The sequence below is a fragment of the Vicugna pacos genome, chromosome 6 (assembly GCF_048564905.1).
Source record: "Vicugna pacos chromosome 6, VicPac4, whole genome shotgun sequence".
Taxonomy (NCBI): Eukaryota; Metazoa; Chordata; class Mammalia; order Artiodactyla; family Camelidae; genus Vicugna; species Vicugna pacos.
In genome coordinates, this window is record NC_132992.1 from 71,108,369 (window position 1) to 71,125,443 (window position 17,075).

Here is a 17,075-nt window from a genome sequence, read left to right on the forward strand (position 1 = left end):
TGCACAGAGGATTGCCTCATTTTTCTGAAGTGACATACCGTCATATATTGAGTTGAACCTTCTGATTTCCTGCTATACTTAGATGAGGAACAATGTCTGTCTCCTAGAATAACAGCTAACATTGTGTACTAGGTGCCAGGGGTCATTCCAAATGTTTTACAGGCATTGTCTCATTTAATCCTCACAGCCCTACTGCTATTATCCCCATTTAACAGATAAGGAGACTGAAGCAGAGAGGTTAAGGGGTTTAAAGACCACACTGCCAGTCTTACTGACTGGTGAAGCTAGGATTCAATTACCAGCAGTCTGAAGCCAGAAACCAGAGCAGATAACCACCTTTGGAATTCACACAAGTCTGATATACCTAGGGTGGGCTGTTCCTCTAGACACAATGTGATAGAATACACAAAACATCTTAGCTAGAGTAGCGGCTGAATGGCTCCAGGAATTAACTGGGAAATCTTGGCTGTTGATAAATTCATTCCCAATCTATGGCTGTCCCCTGGTGGTTTTCCTGGGAATCTCACAAGCCAAAAAGTTCTAGTGAAATTAGTGGGACGAAAAGAACTGGACCAAAGGACTTATTTGGTGCAGAAGCACCCCAGCTAAAAGAGATGACCTTCCAAGGTCCATGTTGCCCAACTCCTTTGTGAATAGGGTTATTATTTCTATGAGATCTAAAAGCTGATTGGTAGTACATTGATTCAAAACAGACAGCAAAGTATATGCCCTGTGATTACACTTGTACTTCAAGAGTAGGACACTCCAAGATTGAAATAATTTAGCCCTTACTTGCTGCAACTTCACATTTCATCTTTGAGATTCTAGGCTTTCTTCATGGCAGAAGGTTCCCAAAGATTACTATGCTTATGCCAACTTGTAACTGAGCTCCCGCCCCCACCCCAAATTCAGTTCCCTCCACCTTGCAGATGTTGTTACTCAACTAGGTGATGTCTGCTTTCACTGCTTCTTTCAAGCACACTTGGGGGTATAGACTGTGCAAAAAAAGAAAACAAGAAAGGCATTTCCTATAAGACAGAGAGGTGAGGCCAAACTGGGCACAAGGGAGAAAGGCCAGTTCCTGAAATTCATGTCTTTACTGTGATCTGGGACCAGAGGACTGGGTGTTCACCTTCCTCGGATCTGGGGGAAGATACTCTGTGTGAAAGAAGCAGGTGTCCACAGCCCAAATGCAGAAGAAAAGATTGCCAAGTTTTTATTTATTCAAAGGGATATTTCTGGGTGCATAAAGAGGCCACAAGTTAATGTTGTTTTAAAAAAAAAGTCAAACACCTGCTAATCAAGTGCTGCATTTAATGAAAACCACCTAAGATAGAAAAGGAGACATGAGATACCCGCAGAGAACCAGCCATCTGGAGTTGAATTTCTGTTGTAGAACGCCTCCCCTCCAATGCAATGCGGAACACCACTGCAGAAAGGTCACTGCTGTTGAAGCAGCGGAGCTGGATGTGCTTTCAAAGATCAGGAGCCTTGCTAGCCGGACTGAACTCAATGAGACACGTGGAGATGAGGAACTTGCAGATATAATATCCCAACTAGATGGAGGTGGTTTGGAACCCGTCCTCTGCTGCAAGGGTGGTAACCCCAGGGCAAGTTATCTAATATCCTCAAGCAGACTCATTTGAATCCTGTCTGGTTGGACCCTCCTTATTCCAACAGCAAACAAACAAACAAAAAACCAAAAATAAAACGAAAAACTCAACAAAACCTGAAGACAATGAAATCAATTCCTATAGTCTCACTCTCTCTTCTTTCCCTCAACCATTTTACAAAGGCTAGTACAAGGGCAACGGTTCTGAGCTCTCAGGAAATAGGGTCATAAATGCTTTTGGAGGCTGAGAGGCATGAAACAGCCATCTAGAAATTCCTTTCATCTTATGGCACTGATTTAGTTTAGACTTGATTTCTCCTCCCCTCCCTCCACCTGTGCTCTCTCACCCCCAGATGGACATATTGGCATCAGACAGCTCTAGCTTTCAATCTGTACTGGGATTTGCCAGCAGAAGAGACGTTGGTCTTTGTCATCCTGAAGTTCCCACTGCACCACCAGTTTTATCTAAAGAAAGAGAAAACGAATTGGGAAAAATGAAGCTAGGACCTTGCCTCAATCCAGAATTGGTTTAATTATGAATCCTACATGTAAATTGTAACAAACTGCCTAATTCCTCATACTTTTCTTCTTAAATCACGTCATCACGAAGGCTGCTTGGGACGTGGGCACAGCCTGTGGACTTAAGCTTAGAAGGGGAAACCTATGATTTGGTGTTAGCAGTACCATGTCCTAGCCTAGTTAGCTTATCAAATAACATCTTCTAAAGTGTTCTTTTCTCTCTTAGATCAGTGGTACATAAATGAAGCCTTACATGAAAAATAATTTTACATTTAAACAATTTCACATGTATTTTGGCAGTCTGTTCCAGCTTTTTCCAACTGTAACTATGAAGAGTAGATAGTAAAAAGTTAGATTCTTAGATCCCAGGAAACCTACTTGTTAGCTAGAAAAGGAAATGTCAAAGCACAAAGGATGCCCAAAGAAGTTTAGGGTTGTATGAATAATTTCAGGGACAATGACCCTTTGTGGCAATATAGTTTTGATTAATGCCCTTGAACTGTTTTTTTGATAATATAACTCCTTAGAGATCTCTGCCTTGACTGGCTACACTCATACTATGACCTTTCTCTTTTGATTCTTTTTTTTTTTTTTTAACATTGATTTATTTATTGGTTTATTTATTTATTTACTATTAATGGAGGTACTGGGGATTGAACCCAGGACCTTAATCATGCTAGGCAGGCACTCAACCACTGAGCTGTATATTTCCCCTCTGACTCTCAATAGTAAAGCACTTTGCCAGTCTTTCCTTATGTGGACATTAGCCTACTTGCTATTAGTTACAACCTTTCTTTCGTACTCACGATGTTTCTTTGCAACGCAACATTTGAGTGACTGTGATACCCAGCTCCTCAAAACTTGTTTGGTAAGTTTTTCAAGACTACTACATGTTAACTACTGTTTCACTTACTCTTGCACAAATTAACATAGTTTAAGCTGGTTTTCAGATGAAATGTAATTCACTTAACAATAACTACCATATATTAAGTGCCTAGTCTATATCAGGCCCTAACTAGAGACTCTGTACAAGTCACTGAGGCTCAGAAACACCTGTGGTTATATGAATGTTCTTCAGGTTAATCTACAAATCTGCTTGTGACCTTTAGGGTCTCTGATAAGCCCTAAGAACAGACTCCCTATATTAGAGTCTCTTTAGAATGTTCTTTAATTTCTTGCTGTTTTTAGGAACTAAATGGCCACAATGCTCCTGGGTTCTACTTGATCTCCTTTTAAGAAATGCAGCTCTTTTTCTTCGTGGAAAAAAGGAATCCCCTTACTTCCTCCATTCTTACCAAAATTCCTATCTTTCACACAGGCCCATTGCTGCAGGCGCTATCTCACAAGTGTTTGGCAGAAAAAGCAGCTGGTGGAGGAGAAAGGAAAGGGAAAAGCCACCTCTCTGCTATGAACTGAACAAATGACTGCTCTTTTGTTAAGAGATTAACGGAGAAACCAGGTTTTTCTGATGAAAATGCTATGACAACCTGAAATCCTGAACCGTTTGATATACCTGGCTGAAATCCTATAATACTGCACAGGTCTGGGAGTCACAAGCCGTGGCTCTAAATCTAGGCTGTAATATTTCTCAGTAGAGTGGACTCTGTTCATATTACATAGCATCGGAGGCTGAAATCTCTTGACCTGTAAAACGGGAATAATACCTCTATAGAGGGTGGTCCTGAGAATCCAGTGAAATACTGTATATAAAAGAGGCACCCTGAGGCCCAGGCTAACCATTAGGCCGTAGACAATGGACAAAGGGACAGAATGAAAACACTGCTCCATCTCAGGATTCCTACACTCAGACTTATCTCCTTTCCCACAGGCGTCTGCCTCTTCCTCATACAGACGAAGGATTCCTACTCCATTTTCTCTCTGCCCCTTCTTCTCTGATTTCTAACTCAGTCACAAGGCCTTTGGCATCCTCAACCACAAGATCACTTACAGAGGGGTATTCGTTCTTCACCGGCAGTTTATTCAGGTAGCTATAGGTCTTGTCTTTTTGGATGGGGCAGTTGATCCCACTCTTACAACCATCTGGCTCGGGAATGGGAAAGGGAATTGAGACGCCCAGCACAATGCCATGCACCACGGCTTTGCTACTTTGCGACTGAGTACCTAAAAGGAAGAAAAGAGAATCAGACGGTGAAGGAAATACCAATTTCCAAACTCGAAGTCAAAAATCAAGCAACGGCATTGCCGTGATGGCAAATCAAAGGCTGTACCTCTTAATTCCTCAGGTCTGTTCCCCTCTGTAGTCATGTTAGTGCCTCTGTCGATGCTACAGAGCGAGTACTTACTCTGAAACTTGAAAAACTACTGAGGCATGAAAAAAAAAAAGCAATCGGTGGGGGCTGTTTTCTGTACTCTTAACCCTGCCTTGCTCTTCACTGTCTTTCACAGTTTCTCAGGAGAATCAGAGCTACCTGGATAAATAATCTTATCCAATAAGCAAATTGATTTTTGGCAGTCAACTTTCTGTTTACTCTTTACATCAGCTTCTGTCAAAGTGTATTGTGTATCTTAAAGAGTGTGGGGAGACTGGTCCCTGAATTCACAAATACCCCACCCAGAGGATTCCATTAGAAATTAAGAATAAAATGGAAGACAATATGGAGAGAGGGAACAGAAGTCTCTGGAGAAGTGCTATGGGCTGTAACAGGAATGAAGGAGTAACTCATTAGAAATGGGGTAAATTAGGAAGAGGTACATTTCTTGCTAACCTCTACCCACCAGACTACAAGATGGGTACGAGGAATAAATATATTAAAATTGGGGCAATTGGAGTTATGCATTATTTGGTTATTCTGGAGATCCAGAGAATTGGCTGTTTCTTTCTGTCTGGGTTGGGGATTACTTTGTTCAGAAGGTACTTTTTTGGTTTGGAACAATAAGAAGGGACAGAGTATCACCCAGGAGAGAAAGCAGCTCTAGTACACTGAGCTGTTGTTAGGCTTAAGAACAAGAGATGATAGGAATTTTGAGATTTCTTATCAGTCTGTCTAGTCTAGTTCCATAGGATAGAAAATGAGGGAAAGATTCAAGGTAGATACCCTTCCTAGAAACAGAGATTTCACATTTGTCTAGATTTCTGGGAATCTGAAGGAGATGGAGGCAACAAGTTCCAACGCTATTTCTTCAAGCTGAAGAAGAATGCTTAGACTTCCTGATTGTTTCCTGGGTCCCCAGTGAGTTCCTTAAACCTTACAGAGGCTGAATATTAATTGTTCCTCTATTTTCAGGCAGAAAATATTTAATAGCTGGAAGATGTATTGAAGTCATATTTTGGAGGAGTTCCAAAGTCTACAGAATTGGAGTCTGCACTACACTCTGCAGTCTGTAGCTAAACAGAGTTGAAACATTCCCAAAAAATCTGCTGTGCAAATTGGACTAAAACAGGACAGAGAGAAGCCAAGCTGTCTTCTCCAACCTGTGAACCCATGGAAATCCCCCGTTTGCTTGAAGGGAGTCCGGCAACTTGAGTCTGTGGCCTTAGGGCAACAGGCATATGGGAACCCAGTATGAGAAGGGTAAGGGCATAGTGAATCCGAGATTTGCCCATTGGGAAGGGAGGTCCCAGAATTCCTGACTGCAATTCCCCTCCCTCACATTCCCATGCTCATCCCAACAGCTGAGACTGATGTGATGTTTTAAGATGAACTTGAAGGTAAGAGCCACTTTTACTTACTACTGGCGAAGGTGACATTGACACCGTAAGATTGTCCTTTGTGCAGTTTGCAGGGCTGGGTGGGGCATGGGTTGACATTCACTTCCTTTATAACTCCGACCACAGAACCTACAAAAGAAGAAAAATGAATTGGAACAGGAGGGAAAACAAATCACCAAGGCTGTCTCCTACCTAATGGGAAGGAGCTACGCACCCCCAGTGAGGGTGAGCTCGTTCTCCTCTGGTCATCAAGGGTCTCCGGGAAACTGTTCATATTTGCTGGATGAAGTAGAATTAAAGAAATTAATGCGTATACATAGCCAGCTGCCCTGCTCTATATCCTGGGAGAGCTATACCAGGGAAAAACCATTCCACCCCTCCTTCCATCCCGACACAGGATTTTGAAGCAGCACACACATGGCATAAGCAATAGCTCAAGTCACAAGGTTGCTGTTTCTTTTTGGAATCTTGAGACTGGCTGCTCCCAAACTGCCCCTCCCCATCATCTTTCAGTCCTGTCCTGGGATCTCTCCAAATCAGTGGTCTCCGAGCTTCATATACCCCTACCGATGAGAACAATTTTAAGCACACATCTGTAATGAATATTAACACTCTACTCTGGAACCTGTGTTCTTCAAAATAAGTTCGGGGCAAAGTGTGTGTCCTATTTTTTTTTTTTCCTCCAGTCTAAACAAGGACAAAAATACTGTTTGCTCACAATAAATGCTTGACCAAAAAAGCTTAAGTACAAATCTTTAAAAATCCCCTTACTTCATTCAGACCCCTGAAACCAAACAGTTGAATGGGAGAGGATGCAAGTAAACTGCCTGTTAACCCTGCCTGTAACAGGGTGAGCTTAAGCTTAACTTACCACTCATCTATCATTGCTGAGAGCTAGACTCTGAGATCCCATTTGAAATCTCACTGGCTCCATCACTTACTGTGGAACCTCAGGGCAAGATACTTAACTTCTCTAGACATAATAACAGTACCCTCATAGGGTAGGTGAGCTAAATACACATATATAGCTCTTAGGTAAGTGCTTGAAATACAGTAATGCTATCTAAGTGTTTACTAATACTATTATCATACTGGGATTCAGTCCATGAATTCAATCTAGAGTAGCTGTTCCTGGTTAGCAAGTTCCCCTTTAACACAAAACGTGAGCCTCTCACCTCAAAGATACCTTCTGGGTAGAAATAATGGATCTAGACAATAGAAAGGACTCTTCGTCTCAAAAGTAGAATGTATGAGGTCAGAAATGAAATAGCAGGTTGAGAACTCATTATCGGCCTGTTCTTGGGTGGAACAGTTTCACCATATTGACCAACACTGCTCCAGCAAGGTCTCTAAATAATACTTTGCAGCCCCCTATCCCCAGCTTGCTTCTCTATCATGGCAAAGTTCTCAAACAATACACAAGGTTCTCTTCTCTAAGCACTCTCTTCCACTGTGTCCTATCTTCTACGGCATGACTAGGCAGAAGAATACCTGGAAATTTAATCAACAAATTACTGAAAATCAGTGCTTATGCTAAAGCTTTCAACTTCCAGTTTCTACCTACTTCTTTCAAGGCTGGGTCATATGATCTGGTAGGAACTGAGTAAAGGGCAGTACTTGTAGCTCCTTCATCCAGTTTTTTTGCTGACAAGAGGGTCTTGGATTCCAGTGTCAATAGAACAAACTTCTCAGTCCTAACCTGCAAAAATTGCAAAACTAGTTTGCTTGGCCCCATTTCTCACTTGAGGAAATAATACTCCAAGGGAAATGGGGCATAGAGTGGAACGCAAAAAACCTTTTGATGTGGGTGAGCACTGAGATTTTTTACACTGTTATTTCCCAATTCAAAAGTAAACTGGAAAAAAAAAAGTAAATTGAAAGTCTGTAACTGAAACCCTCCTACCCTTAAGAACTTTTTGCCATAGGTGTACACTTGCTTCTTTTTTTTTTTTCCTTCCAAATAAGCAGAACAATGTCAGGATTTAGTTTCCTTATTTTTTTTTCTTTTAAATGTTACAGTTAAAACCTAAAGTGACTCACAAACACCCACTAGTTTCCTACTGCTTACTACCTGTAAGAACGTGGGCAAGTTACTTTATGTGCCTGTCTCCTCATCTGTAAAACAAATCATGAGAGTTGAATGAGTTAATAAAGTTAGTGCAGTGTCTTCATCCAAACGTCAGCCATTAACTTTAATGGAGATGATAATAGCATCTTTCAAGCGCCAGTCTCTAGTTCAGTGGAACAGCATTTGTTAAGTATTAATATACCAGCAGTCTTTATTCCCTGATCAATCCTCTCCTGTAGCCCCCAAGTTTGCTTTTGCCTCAACATGAATTTTGATGACATAGTTTAAGAGTATTTACTCTCTCATTTACTTTTCCAACAAATATTAATTGAGCAGTTACTGTTACCTGGGTACTGGATATAAAGAAGCAAATTTATTTTGGTCACCATGTCTGCTTTGTGACTGGGTAAATGACCTAACATCTCTGGAATTCAAGATTGACTCTAAGATCTTCAAGTTTCCTTCCAGCTCACAAATTTTATAAAATCAGTTTCATGCCTTTTTAATTTACCATTACACCTCTCCACTTCAGAAAAGTCCTGCTCAAACAATTAATTCCATAGACTTCACTGAAGGAACTCACAATTTCTATCCGCTGTTGTATTTCTCAACAAAGATTCCAACCACATTGGTAAGAGAGGGTCATGTGTCACAAGTTGTGACCAGAAACATGAATTTTATAAATAGGAGGAAAAAACTGGTAAGAGTCACAAAATTCCACAGCTCAAAGGAAGCCCTAAAGGAACAAATAATCATGAAAAGGAGAATTGACTTTTTACTTGTCAGCAAAAAGGAAATTGAAAAGACAAGCAACGGAGTGGGGTTAGGAGAGGTCATCCAAGATACAAGGCATAAATAAAAAGTTTTGAGCCTCATCCCTTACCCCTCAGGCCGCACATGAACCTTCGGTAGTTTGCCCTATAAACTTTAGGAAACTTCAGCAAAAGGCCCACCTCCAGGAATGTCCTGGAGCCCCAAACACGCGTTCCAAGGAAAAAGGCGAAGTTATGAGTGGTCAGGTTTCATAGAGGTCAGTATCTTGTCCTCCACCCTAGCTCATTCCCCGATGGGTACGAGGCTGAGCTTGGCCGCCCGCAGGACCCGCCCAACCTAGCCCAGGGGTCTTAGCACTAGGTTCCCGCAGAAGGCGTGGGAACCTCGAGGTGGCCCAGGGCTCACCGCAGTCCTTGAAATGCACCGGCTCGGCCAGGGCGGAGGCGCTAAGCGCCAGGAGCAGGAACGTGGGAGCCAAGAAACGCATCGCAGCTGAGGAGGTTCCAAGCTTAAGGAAGGAAGACCAACTAACGCGGTCACAAGATAAACCTGCTGGGGCGGGCCGGGGGAGGAGCCCAGTCAGGCTACCGGTCACCAGCAACCAGGGCCGAGGCCCGCCTGCGCCCCGCCCCTGGCTTCAGGGAGCCAGACAAGGCTCGGTCCCTCCCAGACCCCCGCTATCTCCGCCCAACTGGCCCGCCGCGCTGTGGGGCAAGCGGAATCCATCACCGCCCAGCGCCACTCCTCCTTCCAGCTCTCCTCCCGGCCTTTGTGGGTGCGTCTCTGGGTCTGCATTCCTAGCCAATCAAACCCCTTCCTCCCGCACCACCCAATAGTGTGCTAGGAGGCGGGGTCTCCGAGGATCCCGCCTCCCGAGGCCCAGGAGAGAAGGGGATTGGAGCAATGCGAGGGGCGGAGTTTGTGGAGGAAAATGGCTGCCGCTTGGGGCTTGTCCCTAACCGCTGCGGCTCTGAGAGCGGTCACTCCCTGGCCAAGGGGCAGGTACCAAGCTTAGAAAGGCACCTGGGACGGGTGTTTGGTTCTGCGCCTGAGGACAAAGGGGAAACTAAGGCTCCCGGGGGAGGTGAAGGTTTGGAGTGAGGCTGTCCAGGTGGAGGACGTCAGGCTTGGCGTGAGGCTGTCCAGGTGGAGGTCACCAGGTGCCCCTCTGCTCCGAGGCTCACCCTCCTCCCTTGCGCAGCAGGCTCCTCGCGGCCTCCCGCAGACGTCGGGCTCTTCGGGAAGTGTCTTCCAGCCCCGAAGCTGGCGAAGGGCAGATCCACCTCACCGACAGCTGCGTCCGGGTAAGAGATCGGACGCGGGGCGGGGGTGGCGGGTGAGGGCCAGGAGTTGCGGGAGCCTTTCCTTGGCCCAGCCTTCTTTCTCCCCTTGCTTGGCATCCTTGACCTCCCCCCGCCCCCGCCCCCTTTCTGCATTTCAGAGGCTTCTGGAAATCACCGAAGGGTCAGAATTCCTCAGGCTGGAGGTGGAGGGAGGTGGATGCTCCGGATTCCAATACAAATTTTCACTGGATACAGTTATCAACCCCGACGACAGGCAAGGAGAAGAGGGGTGGGTCCTCAGAGAATGTGCGGGAGGAATAAAAATGTATCCAGTTTAAGGTGCAGTTTTATTCCAAATTTAATAGATTCGCTAAGGATGCTTAACACCACCCTTCTCACTCAATGGGGATACACTGATTTGTTGTCTTGATTCGAAATAACTAAGTTACAGGAAAATTGGCTTGCCTAGATCCATAGGGTAGTTGCTGGAGAGGCTGGACTAGATTCCAGGCCTAAATCTTTATAAACATTTTCTAGTATTCATTCCTTTGACACTGCCGCAAAGAAAATCAGCACCTGTTAGAGATAGGGAATCTTCCTCTGTATTGCAGAAAACAGAGGATGTACACCTTCGGGCTCAGAGAGTGTTATGTTTTTGGGGTTTATGATATTCATTAATGCCTTCCTCCTGTCTTTTCAGGGTATTTGAACAGGGTGGGGCAAGAGTGGTGGTTGACTCTGATAGCTTGGCCTTCGTAAAAGGGGCCCAGGTGGACTTCAGCCAAGAACTGATCCGAAGCTCATTTCAAGTGTTGAACAACCCTCAAGCTCAGCAAGGCTGCTCCTGTGGGTCATCCTTCTCTGTCAAACTTTGATGGGATGATAGGTGACCCAGAGATTGCTACCATTTGTACCGATTTGAGGAACCTGGGTTTAGAAGAATTCTAGAGGTTTCCTTCCAATCATGTCCCTCTCTCAATTTTATTTCCCTCAATCCAGGAGTGCTGTATTTTGCTACTATTTATTTTCAGAATATGAAGCTTTTACTCTTGACTTAATTTCTCCAACCACAATTGTAAGGCCAGGCCTCTAGATGCCATTACCTAAGACTTATTAACTGGTTGAAACCCAGTATAATCTGTAGAGCCTCCAAGGTTCCAGAATTTGAAGTTGCTTTTCTGGCCTTCAGAGCTGCTTGTACATATGTGTAGGGCTTCATTTTAAATAAAGTCCTTATTTACTTGTGTGGTTGGTCAGGGTCACAGATTGGGTAGCTTGAATGTTGGTTACTAGGCCAGAGAGGAGGAGAAAGCAAATGAAATGTCCTCTTCTTCGTCCCACCCTTCCTGAACGTGCCAGTTGACCCTTACCCTTACTTTCTATGCAGCCCATTCTCTGCTTCCCATTTGTTACAGTAGATACTCTTTCCTCTCATACTTGTGAATCTGCTAGATTCACAAAATTGATAGCCCATCACCGAGAAAACTTGGACCTAACCCCCACTGATACCTGAATCATTGAAAAATAGCCTCCATACTCACAGAGACATATCAAGATTCTGTGATCATTAGAGACTGAATCTTTTTATGACTGTTGCTTCTCTTACCTTATGATATAAAATATCTCTGGTCTCATGCATAGCAGGAAGTGGTGCCTTTGTACCTGGTATAGATAATGGATACTTGGAGATTTTTTTTTTTCAGTTTGGACTACCAGATAATCTAATGCAGAATGCCCATTTAAATTTGAATTTCAGATAAATGGCAAAAAATTTTTAGTATATGTATGTCTCAGTGAATACTAAAAATTATTTATTGTTTATCTGAAATTCAAACTTAACTGGGTATCCTGTATTTTAATTTGTTAAACTTGGTGACCTTACTGTAGAATCACTGAAAGAAAAGATGTTTAAGCCACAAATTCTAATGAATTGTAAAGTACTTGTTTATGTATGGCACTTAAATAGGCCATAGAGCTAGAAATAGTCACGGTATGTGTGTGTGGAAGTGGGGGAGCCAGAACTATTGGACAGACAACCAAAAGAAGATAAAAGCACCACCGCCATGACAGATGATTAATGATCACTAATGTTGGGGAAACCACACCCAAGTTGATTCTGGAAGAATTATTGGTTAAACCCACCTATTCTTTGAGAGCCTAAAAGTTCATAACAGCAAATCTTGCATTTCTGGACTGGATTGAAACATTTCTACACTGGATTGGAATTAAGGTCTTTCAATAAAAGGATTTACCGTTAAAAAAATAGATATACAGAGTTTAGAGAAAGTATCTGAGATAGAAACTTACATATTTACATTTTCAATAGGAAAACCTAGGGCTTAGAGAAAACAAAGCTATCATGTGTGTGCAGTGTGTACAAAGAGGAAAGAAGGGTCACTTAGAAAGCTGAGCAGATTTCCTTAGCATATTTCCATGGAAGGAGGCAGAAGGCATCATACAGTGGAAGTGTCTGTGTGTAACTTTACTAAGCTGTTGAAAATTGCTGCCAGTACCTGGGCTTAATAAGATTTTCAGCTCAGATTGAGTCCTTGATTTTGCTACATTTTAAGTGTTAAAGCTGTTCCTCCAGGATATTTTTGTGGGTTATTTATTGATTTGATGATTTTAACACAAGTATAACAGCTCTAGTTGCCCAATAAACCATTAAATTCCAGTGGTCAATTAGGCAGGAACCAGGGTCCCTTTGAATGCTTGTGTCTAAGTACATCCTGTTAATGGAGGAATTGGAATTTTGTGTTTAGAAAGGGTGGGCTTGGGAGAAATCACCTTAACTTTATCACCCTTAGAAAGCTTCATGGGGAAACCTGAAGTGGTGACAAGAATTCTCAGTTGGAGGAGGTGGTGTAGAAATTTGAAGACCACAGGGCATGGGGAGATGACAGCATCAAAGGCTAGTGGGCAGTTGGCTTGGAATAAACATTAAGTGTGGTAAATAGGTTTAGGAGCTCCTGGCCTTTCTGACCAGACACCCTCTTCCTGCAGGCCATACAAGCCAGTAGACATTTTCACAAGTTTTGCTCACTGTGCAATTCATTTAGGAAAACTTCATAATCTTCCAGTATCAACTGGAAGATATTTTTGCTTCTCCATTACTTTGAGGGGAGGTTATTAAGGGCTCCTCCCCCCCCCCTTTTTTTTTTTTTGCAGAATTGGTTTTATGTAACTTTACAAGCTAGTGACTTCTTGGGGCAGCATGCTCCACCTTTGCTGTAGCCAAACATAATTGTGCAAGGACTGAAGGCAAGGGAGCCCTGCCTCTGCTTTATGTTGTGAGTCGTTAACGTTGTTTGATCAAAAGAGGGGGCCTGTTGGTCAGTGTCCGGATCTTTCCTTGTGGAATCATACTCTTTAGTTATGTGATTGATAGTGACCAAGTGGTATGTAAACTCTAAGTGTCCCACCCACCCTTAGCTTCTTTGTGTGGGAATGTTGACCAATTACAAGGGACCAGGAGAAAACATGTTCAAAAGTGAGAGATTAGGAAAGACTGCTAAAATGAGTGTCCAAGAAGTCTTCTTTCTCTAACTTCCTTCTGAAACTTGAGCCCCATTCTTTTGGTCTTTTGTTATAAAGCTCGTGAGCGGAGGGTCGCCTTTTGGCAGCAACATCCTATATAGAGAATTGGGTAGTGGTGACCGTTGTTGCATCGCCCTCCCGTGAACTCTGGCCCTTAACTGATTCTGTGCAGCTGGCAGTGGGCAGAGCCTACCACTGTCCACTCAGCATTATTATGGCTCACATGTTCTGTCTCAAAAGCAGGAAACTCCTCTATTTTTCTAGGTATCTAGCATTGATGTTTATGATTGCTTTTTAAAAATCCCTGCTTGCCATTTCTCCACAGAAATGCCATGGGGCTCCTTAAAGGAAGTTTGCTTTAAGAAGTTTTGAAATAATTATCATCTGGCTTTAAATGTAAAATACATAAAAAGAGGGAGCATTTAAGTAGTGTTATGTCCAGCAGTTATATTTAAAAATATTTTATTTTTTTGAATAGGTAATACATAAGGTACAAAATTCAAAGAGTCACAAAAGGGGATACAGTGAAAAGTCTCCCAATCCTGTACCCATCCGCCCCGTTCCCTCCCCACAAACCACCGTTGTTTCTGAGAATTTACCCCACAGGTATAATCCCATAGATATAATGTGACATAACATATACACAAGAATATTCATTACAGCATTACTGATAATAGCAAAAGATAGGAAACAATGGAGATGTCCATCAATGGGGGACTGATTAAATAAATTATGATTTATCCATTCAGTGGAGTAGTATACAGTTATAAAATAGAATGAGACAGCCCTTTATGTGCAAGTATGAAGTGAAAAAAGCAGAGTGCAGAACAGCATGCATAGTATGATATTTGTGTTTCTAACACAAGGCAGTGGGTGTATGTGCGTGAAATATCTCTGGAAGGGCGCGCAGGAGGGCGAGGGGTGGGAGGAGGGGCAGTGGGAATAGCATTTAAGAGGGCACAGTGCCAGCAGGGTCTACTGAGGAATGGTAAGGATTTCTCTGAAGTACAGGGTGTGAGGTGGAGTGTCAAAGATGAGGTTAGCAGATACCCAATTCTTTTCCCCCTTCCTTTAGACAAATAGCAATAGCAGCATCTGTTACACTGTTGTACAACCTTTCTTTTTCCCTTAGTCTGTTTTGGGTGTCTTCTCTAGGCATTTAGAGCCACTTTTTTTTTTTCTTTTTAGGGCTTCATAGCCAATTATTTCTAATCTTTTGCTATTTCAAATAATGCTGTGATAAATAACCTCTTAACATATGCCTTTCACATTTAGGGAGAATATGTCTAAAGGTTAAGTTTAACTTCCTAGAAGTGGAATCACTGATTTAAAGAGTAAGTGCTTTTATAATTTTGAAAGACATTACCATATTATTCTGTTTAGGAGTTGTGCCACTACATACTGTTGGCAGCGATGTGTGTGAATGCCTCTTTCCCCAGATGCTTGCCAAATAGGAGTTTTAACAGACTTTTTAATCTTTGCCAATCAGTTAAAAAAAGTGTCTCAGTGTAGTTTTAACTTGCATTTCTTTTTATTATGATTGAAGGTCAGGACATTTTCATATGTTTAAGAACTATATACTTCTGTCTGCTGAAAACATTGCAACTAGTATAGTGACCTAGAGCAAATTATTTAAGCTTTGTAAGTCCAGTTTCCTCATTGGTAAATCGGGAATAAAAATAGTAAGCAGGATTGTTGGATGATCAAATGAAATTTGTGTTCAGCACTCAACACAGTGCCTGGCACATAGCAAGCATTCAATAAGTTATTATTGGATGGCTGACAATTAGGGCAGCAGGTAGGACAGGTCAGATAAATTAAGAAACTAGCATTCATCTCTGTCTTCAGGCACGTGGAGCCTTGTTCATTTACATTGCCATTCATCAGAGAAATGCAAAGTCAGAGCTTTCCTTGTCTTAGAAGAGTAAAGAACCTTTTCCTATTGGAACCCAATCATAGGCTGTTGGCAGAGCTGGTGAGGGGGTAGCACAGCCTCATCTCTAATATTTAGACTCAGCCAACATGGTAAAGAAATTTGGCTTAATGTGAAATAAAAACAAAAACAGAAGAGCCCAGGAGTACACGTCTTTATTCCACCATGGTTTTAAAGTCCCAGCTAGCCAAGATTGGAGTGAGTCTCTGCTTGTAAACTCAGTGGGATGCCAGCCATCCATTTTATGAAGGGGGAGAGGGCAGAGGCTTCTGAGTTGAGGGAAGAAACAACATAGGAAATCTGGCTCCCCCTAAACAAGACTGCACTGTGTTTCACAAGCTAGAAAATCAACTGCTTTATTTTTAGCACATCAAACTGGTGTCCACAAAAGGAGAGCCCAGGAGAGATTTGTCTCCTGTAAGAAGCAGTGTGTATTTAATACAGGTCTTCAGAGATGGGCACCCTGGCTTGTGGCAGCCCTTGCTGTGGTGCCCAGGAGCTATTGCTGGGTAGATTTTGAATGTTTATTTACCCAAAGTTACTGAATATTTTCTTTAGACTTGTACAAAGCCCTGGCTCCCTCTTTCTTATCAACTCCCCATGATCTTTTATATTGTCCTCTTGCTGCTTTCTCATTTGTGTCTCATACACCCAGCAAGTTAGTATCACTCTTCTCTGAGATGAGGGCATCTCCTGCCCCTCCGTGGGGCCACAGCACTGGCAACAGGGTGGAAATGTGCCCAGATCTGGCCCAGACCAGACTGGCTGAGTGGCAGTGGTGGTTCTTGGGAGGAGGCATTGGAGTCACTCCCCAAACTTCCCCTGATCCTTTTTTGCTCGATAGATTCTGAAGGACCATCCCAGGGCAGATGGAGCCTCTGACCCAGGTGTGGAAGCATCAGGATGATATGTGGATTATGGCTGGAAAAGGGTGTGTGCAGTGTGAGGCTGAAGGACCTTGCATGGTTGCACAGCTTGAGGGGCTGCTTGAGGGCCACCCATTGGTAAGTGTCCCACAGCAAGGCCAGGACAGATGGCAGACAGGGCCTCGTGGCCTGTGGCTGAAGCATTAAAGCATTTGGTGGTGTCTGAGCCAAGCAAGGGCATGGCGGTGTGGAGGTGGTGACAGAGCTCACAGCCAGAGCCTAAGCTGGGGGAGATGAGAAGCAGGCGAGGCTGGCTGGGAGCTGGGCTGCAGGGCCTCCTGCCCGATGTCTTCACAGGTCTCCCCAGCGAGGAAAGCTTCCTTCAAGCCTGTGGCCGGGCCCATTTCCAGGTAACTTCCCACACTGACCCCTTGCTGCTACTCCTTGGCAGTGCAGTGTGGGGGGCCTGCCCCAGCCACATAACCTGGGGAGCAGTGGCAGCGGTAGGAGCCCTCCGTGTTCTCGCAGTGACCGTGGACACAGAGTGCAGCAGGTCCGTTCAGGTCATCACACTCATTCACATCTGAGAGGAAGGGAGAAGGAGAGAGCTGTAGGGTCCCCAGGCACCTCTGGCCTGCTGCCTCTGCCCCTCTGGTCGCTAAGCCCCTGCCCCTGCCCTACAGTAGAATCCTAGGTATTGCAGCCAGAGGATGAAGTCACTGTCCCAAACTAAGCTACTCACAGACACAAAGCTGGTGATAGTGAGGCCATACTGTGCCCATGCTGTCTTGTCACTGCCTTTCTTCTGTCTAG

The 17,075-nt window shown here is 43.6% G+C and overlaps 3 protein-coding genes across 9 annotated transcripts in view; 1 reads left to right on the forward strand and 2 right to left on the reverse strand.

The window, feature by feature from the left end:
• Positions 1 to 1,725: 1,725 nt before the first annotated feature.
• NPC2 (NPC intracellular cholesterol transporter 2) lies at positions 1,726 to 9,251 on the reverse strand. The gene is made up of 4 exons (XM_006206069.4): positions 9,049 to 9,251; positions 5,823 to 5,930; positions 4,080 to 4,252; positions 1,726 to 2,077 (listed from the first exon to the last, which is right to left on the reverse strand). The coding sequence occupies exons 1-4, from the start codon at positions 9,128 to 9,130 to the stop codon at positions 1,991 to 1,993; spliced, it is 450 nt and encodes a 149-aa protein (XP_006206131.1). The 5' UTR covers positions 9,131 to 9,251; the 3' UTR covers positions 1,726 to 1,990.
• A 303-nt stretch (positions 9,252 to 9,554) lies between these two features.
• ISCA2 (iron-sulfur cluster assembly 2) lies at positions 9,555 to 11,171 on the forward strand. 4 transcript variants are annotated; one of them, XM_015240754.3, is made up of 4 exons: positions 9,555 to 9,645; positions 9,848 to 9,947; positions 10,085 to 10,215; positions 10,627 to 11,171. In XM_015240754.3, exons 1-4 carry the CDS (start codon positions 9,575 to 9,577, stop codon positions 10,799 to 10,801), a joined length of 477 nt encoding a protein of 158 aa, XP_015096240.1. In that variant the 5' UTR covers positions 9,555 to 9,574; the 3' UTR covers positions 10,802 to 11,171. The 4 variants fall into 4 exon arrangements, with proteins under 4 accessions (XP_015096240.1, XP_006206132.1, XP_015096239.1 ...); XM_006206070.3 differs by having other exon boundaries at positions 10,085 to 10,200; XM_015240753.3 differs by having other exon boundaries at positions 9,560 to 9,645; positions 9,845 to 9,947.
• Positions 11,172 to 15,535: 4,364 nt separating this feature from the next.
• Positions 15,536 to 17,075, reverse strand: part of LTBP2 (latent transforming growth factor beta binding protein 2) — a 99,599-nt gene continuing 98,059 nt past the window's right edge. For all 4 annotated transcript variants that reach the window (XM_072963419.1, XM_072963420.1, XM_072963421.1 and 1 more), the window contains one exon: positions 15,536 to 16,845. In XM_072963419.1, coding sequence (XP_072819520.1) covers positions 16,700 to 16,845 — 146 coding nt within the window. In that variant the 3' untranslated portion in view covers positions 15,536 to 16,699. The remainder of the gene's footprint in view (positions 16,846 to 17,075) is intronic.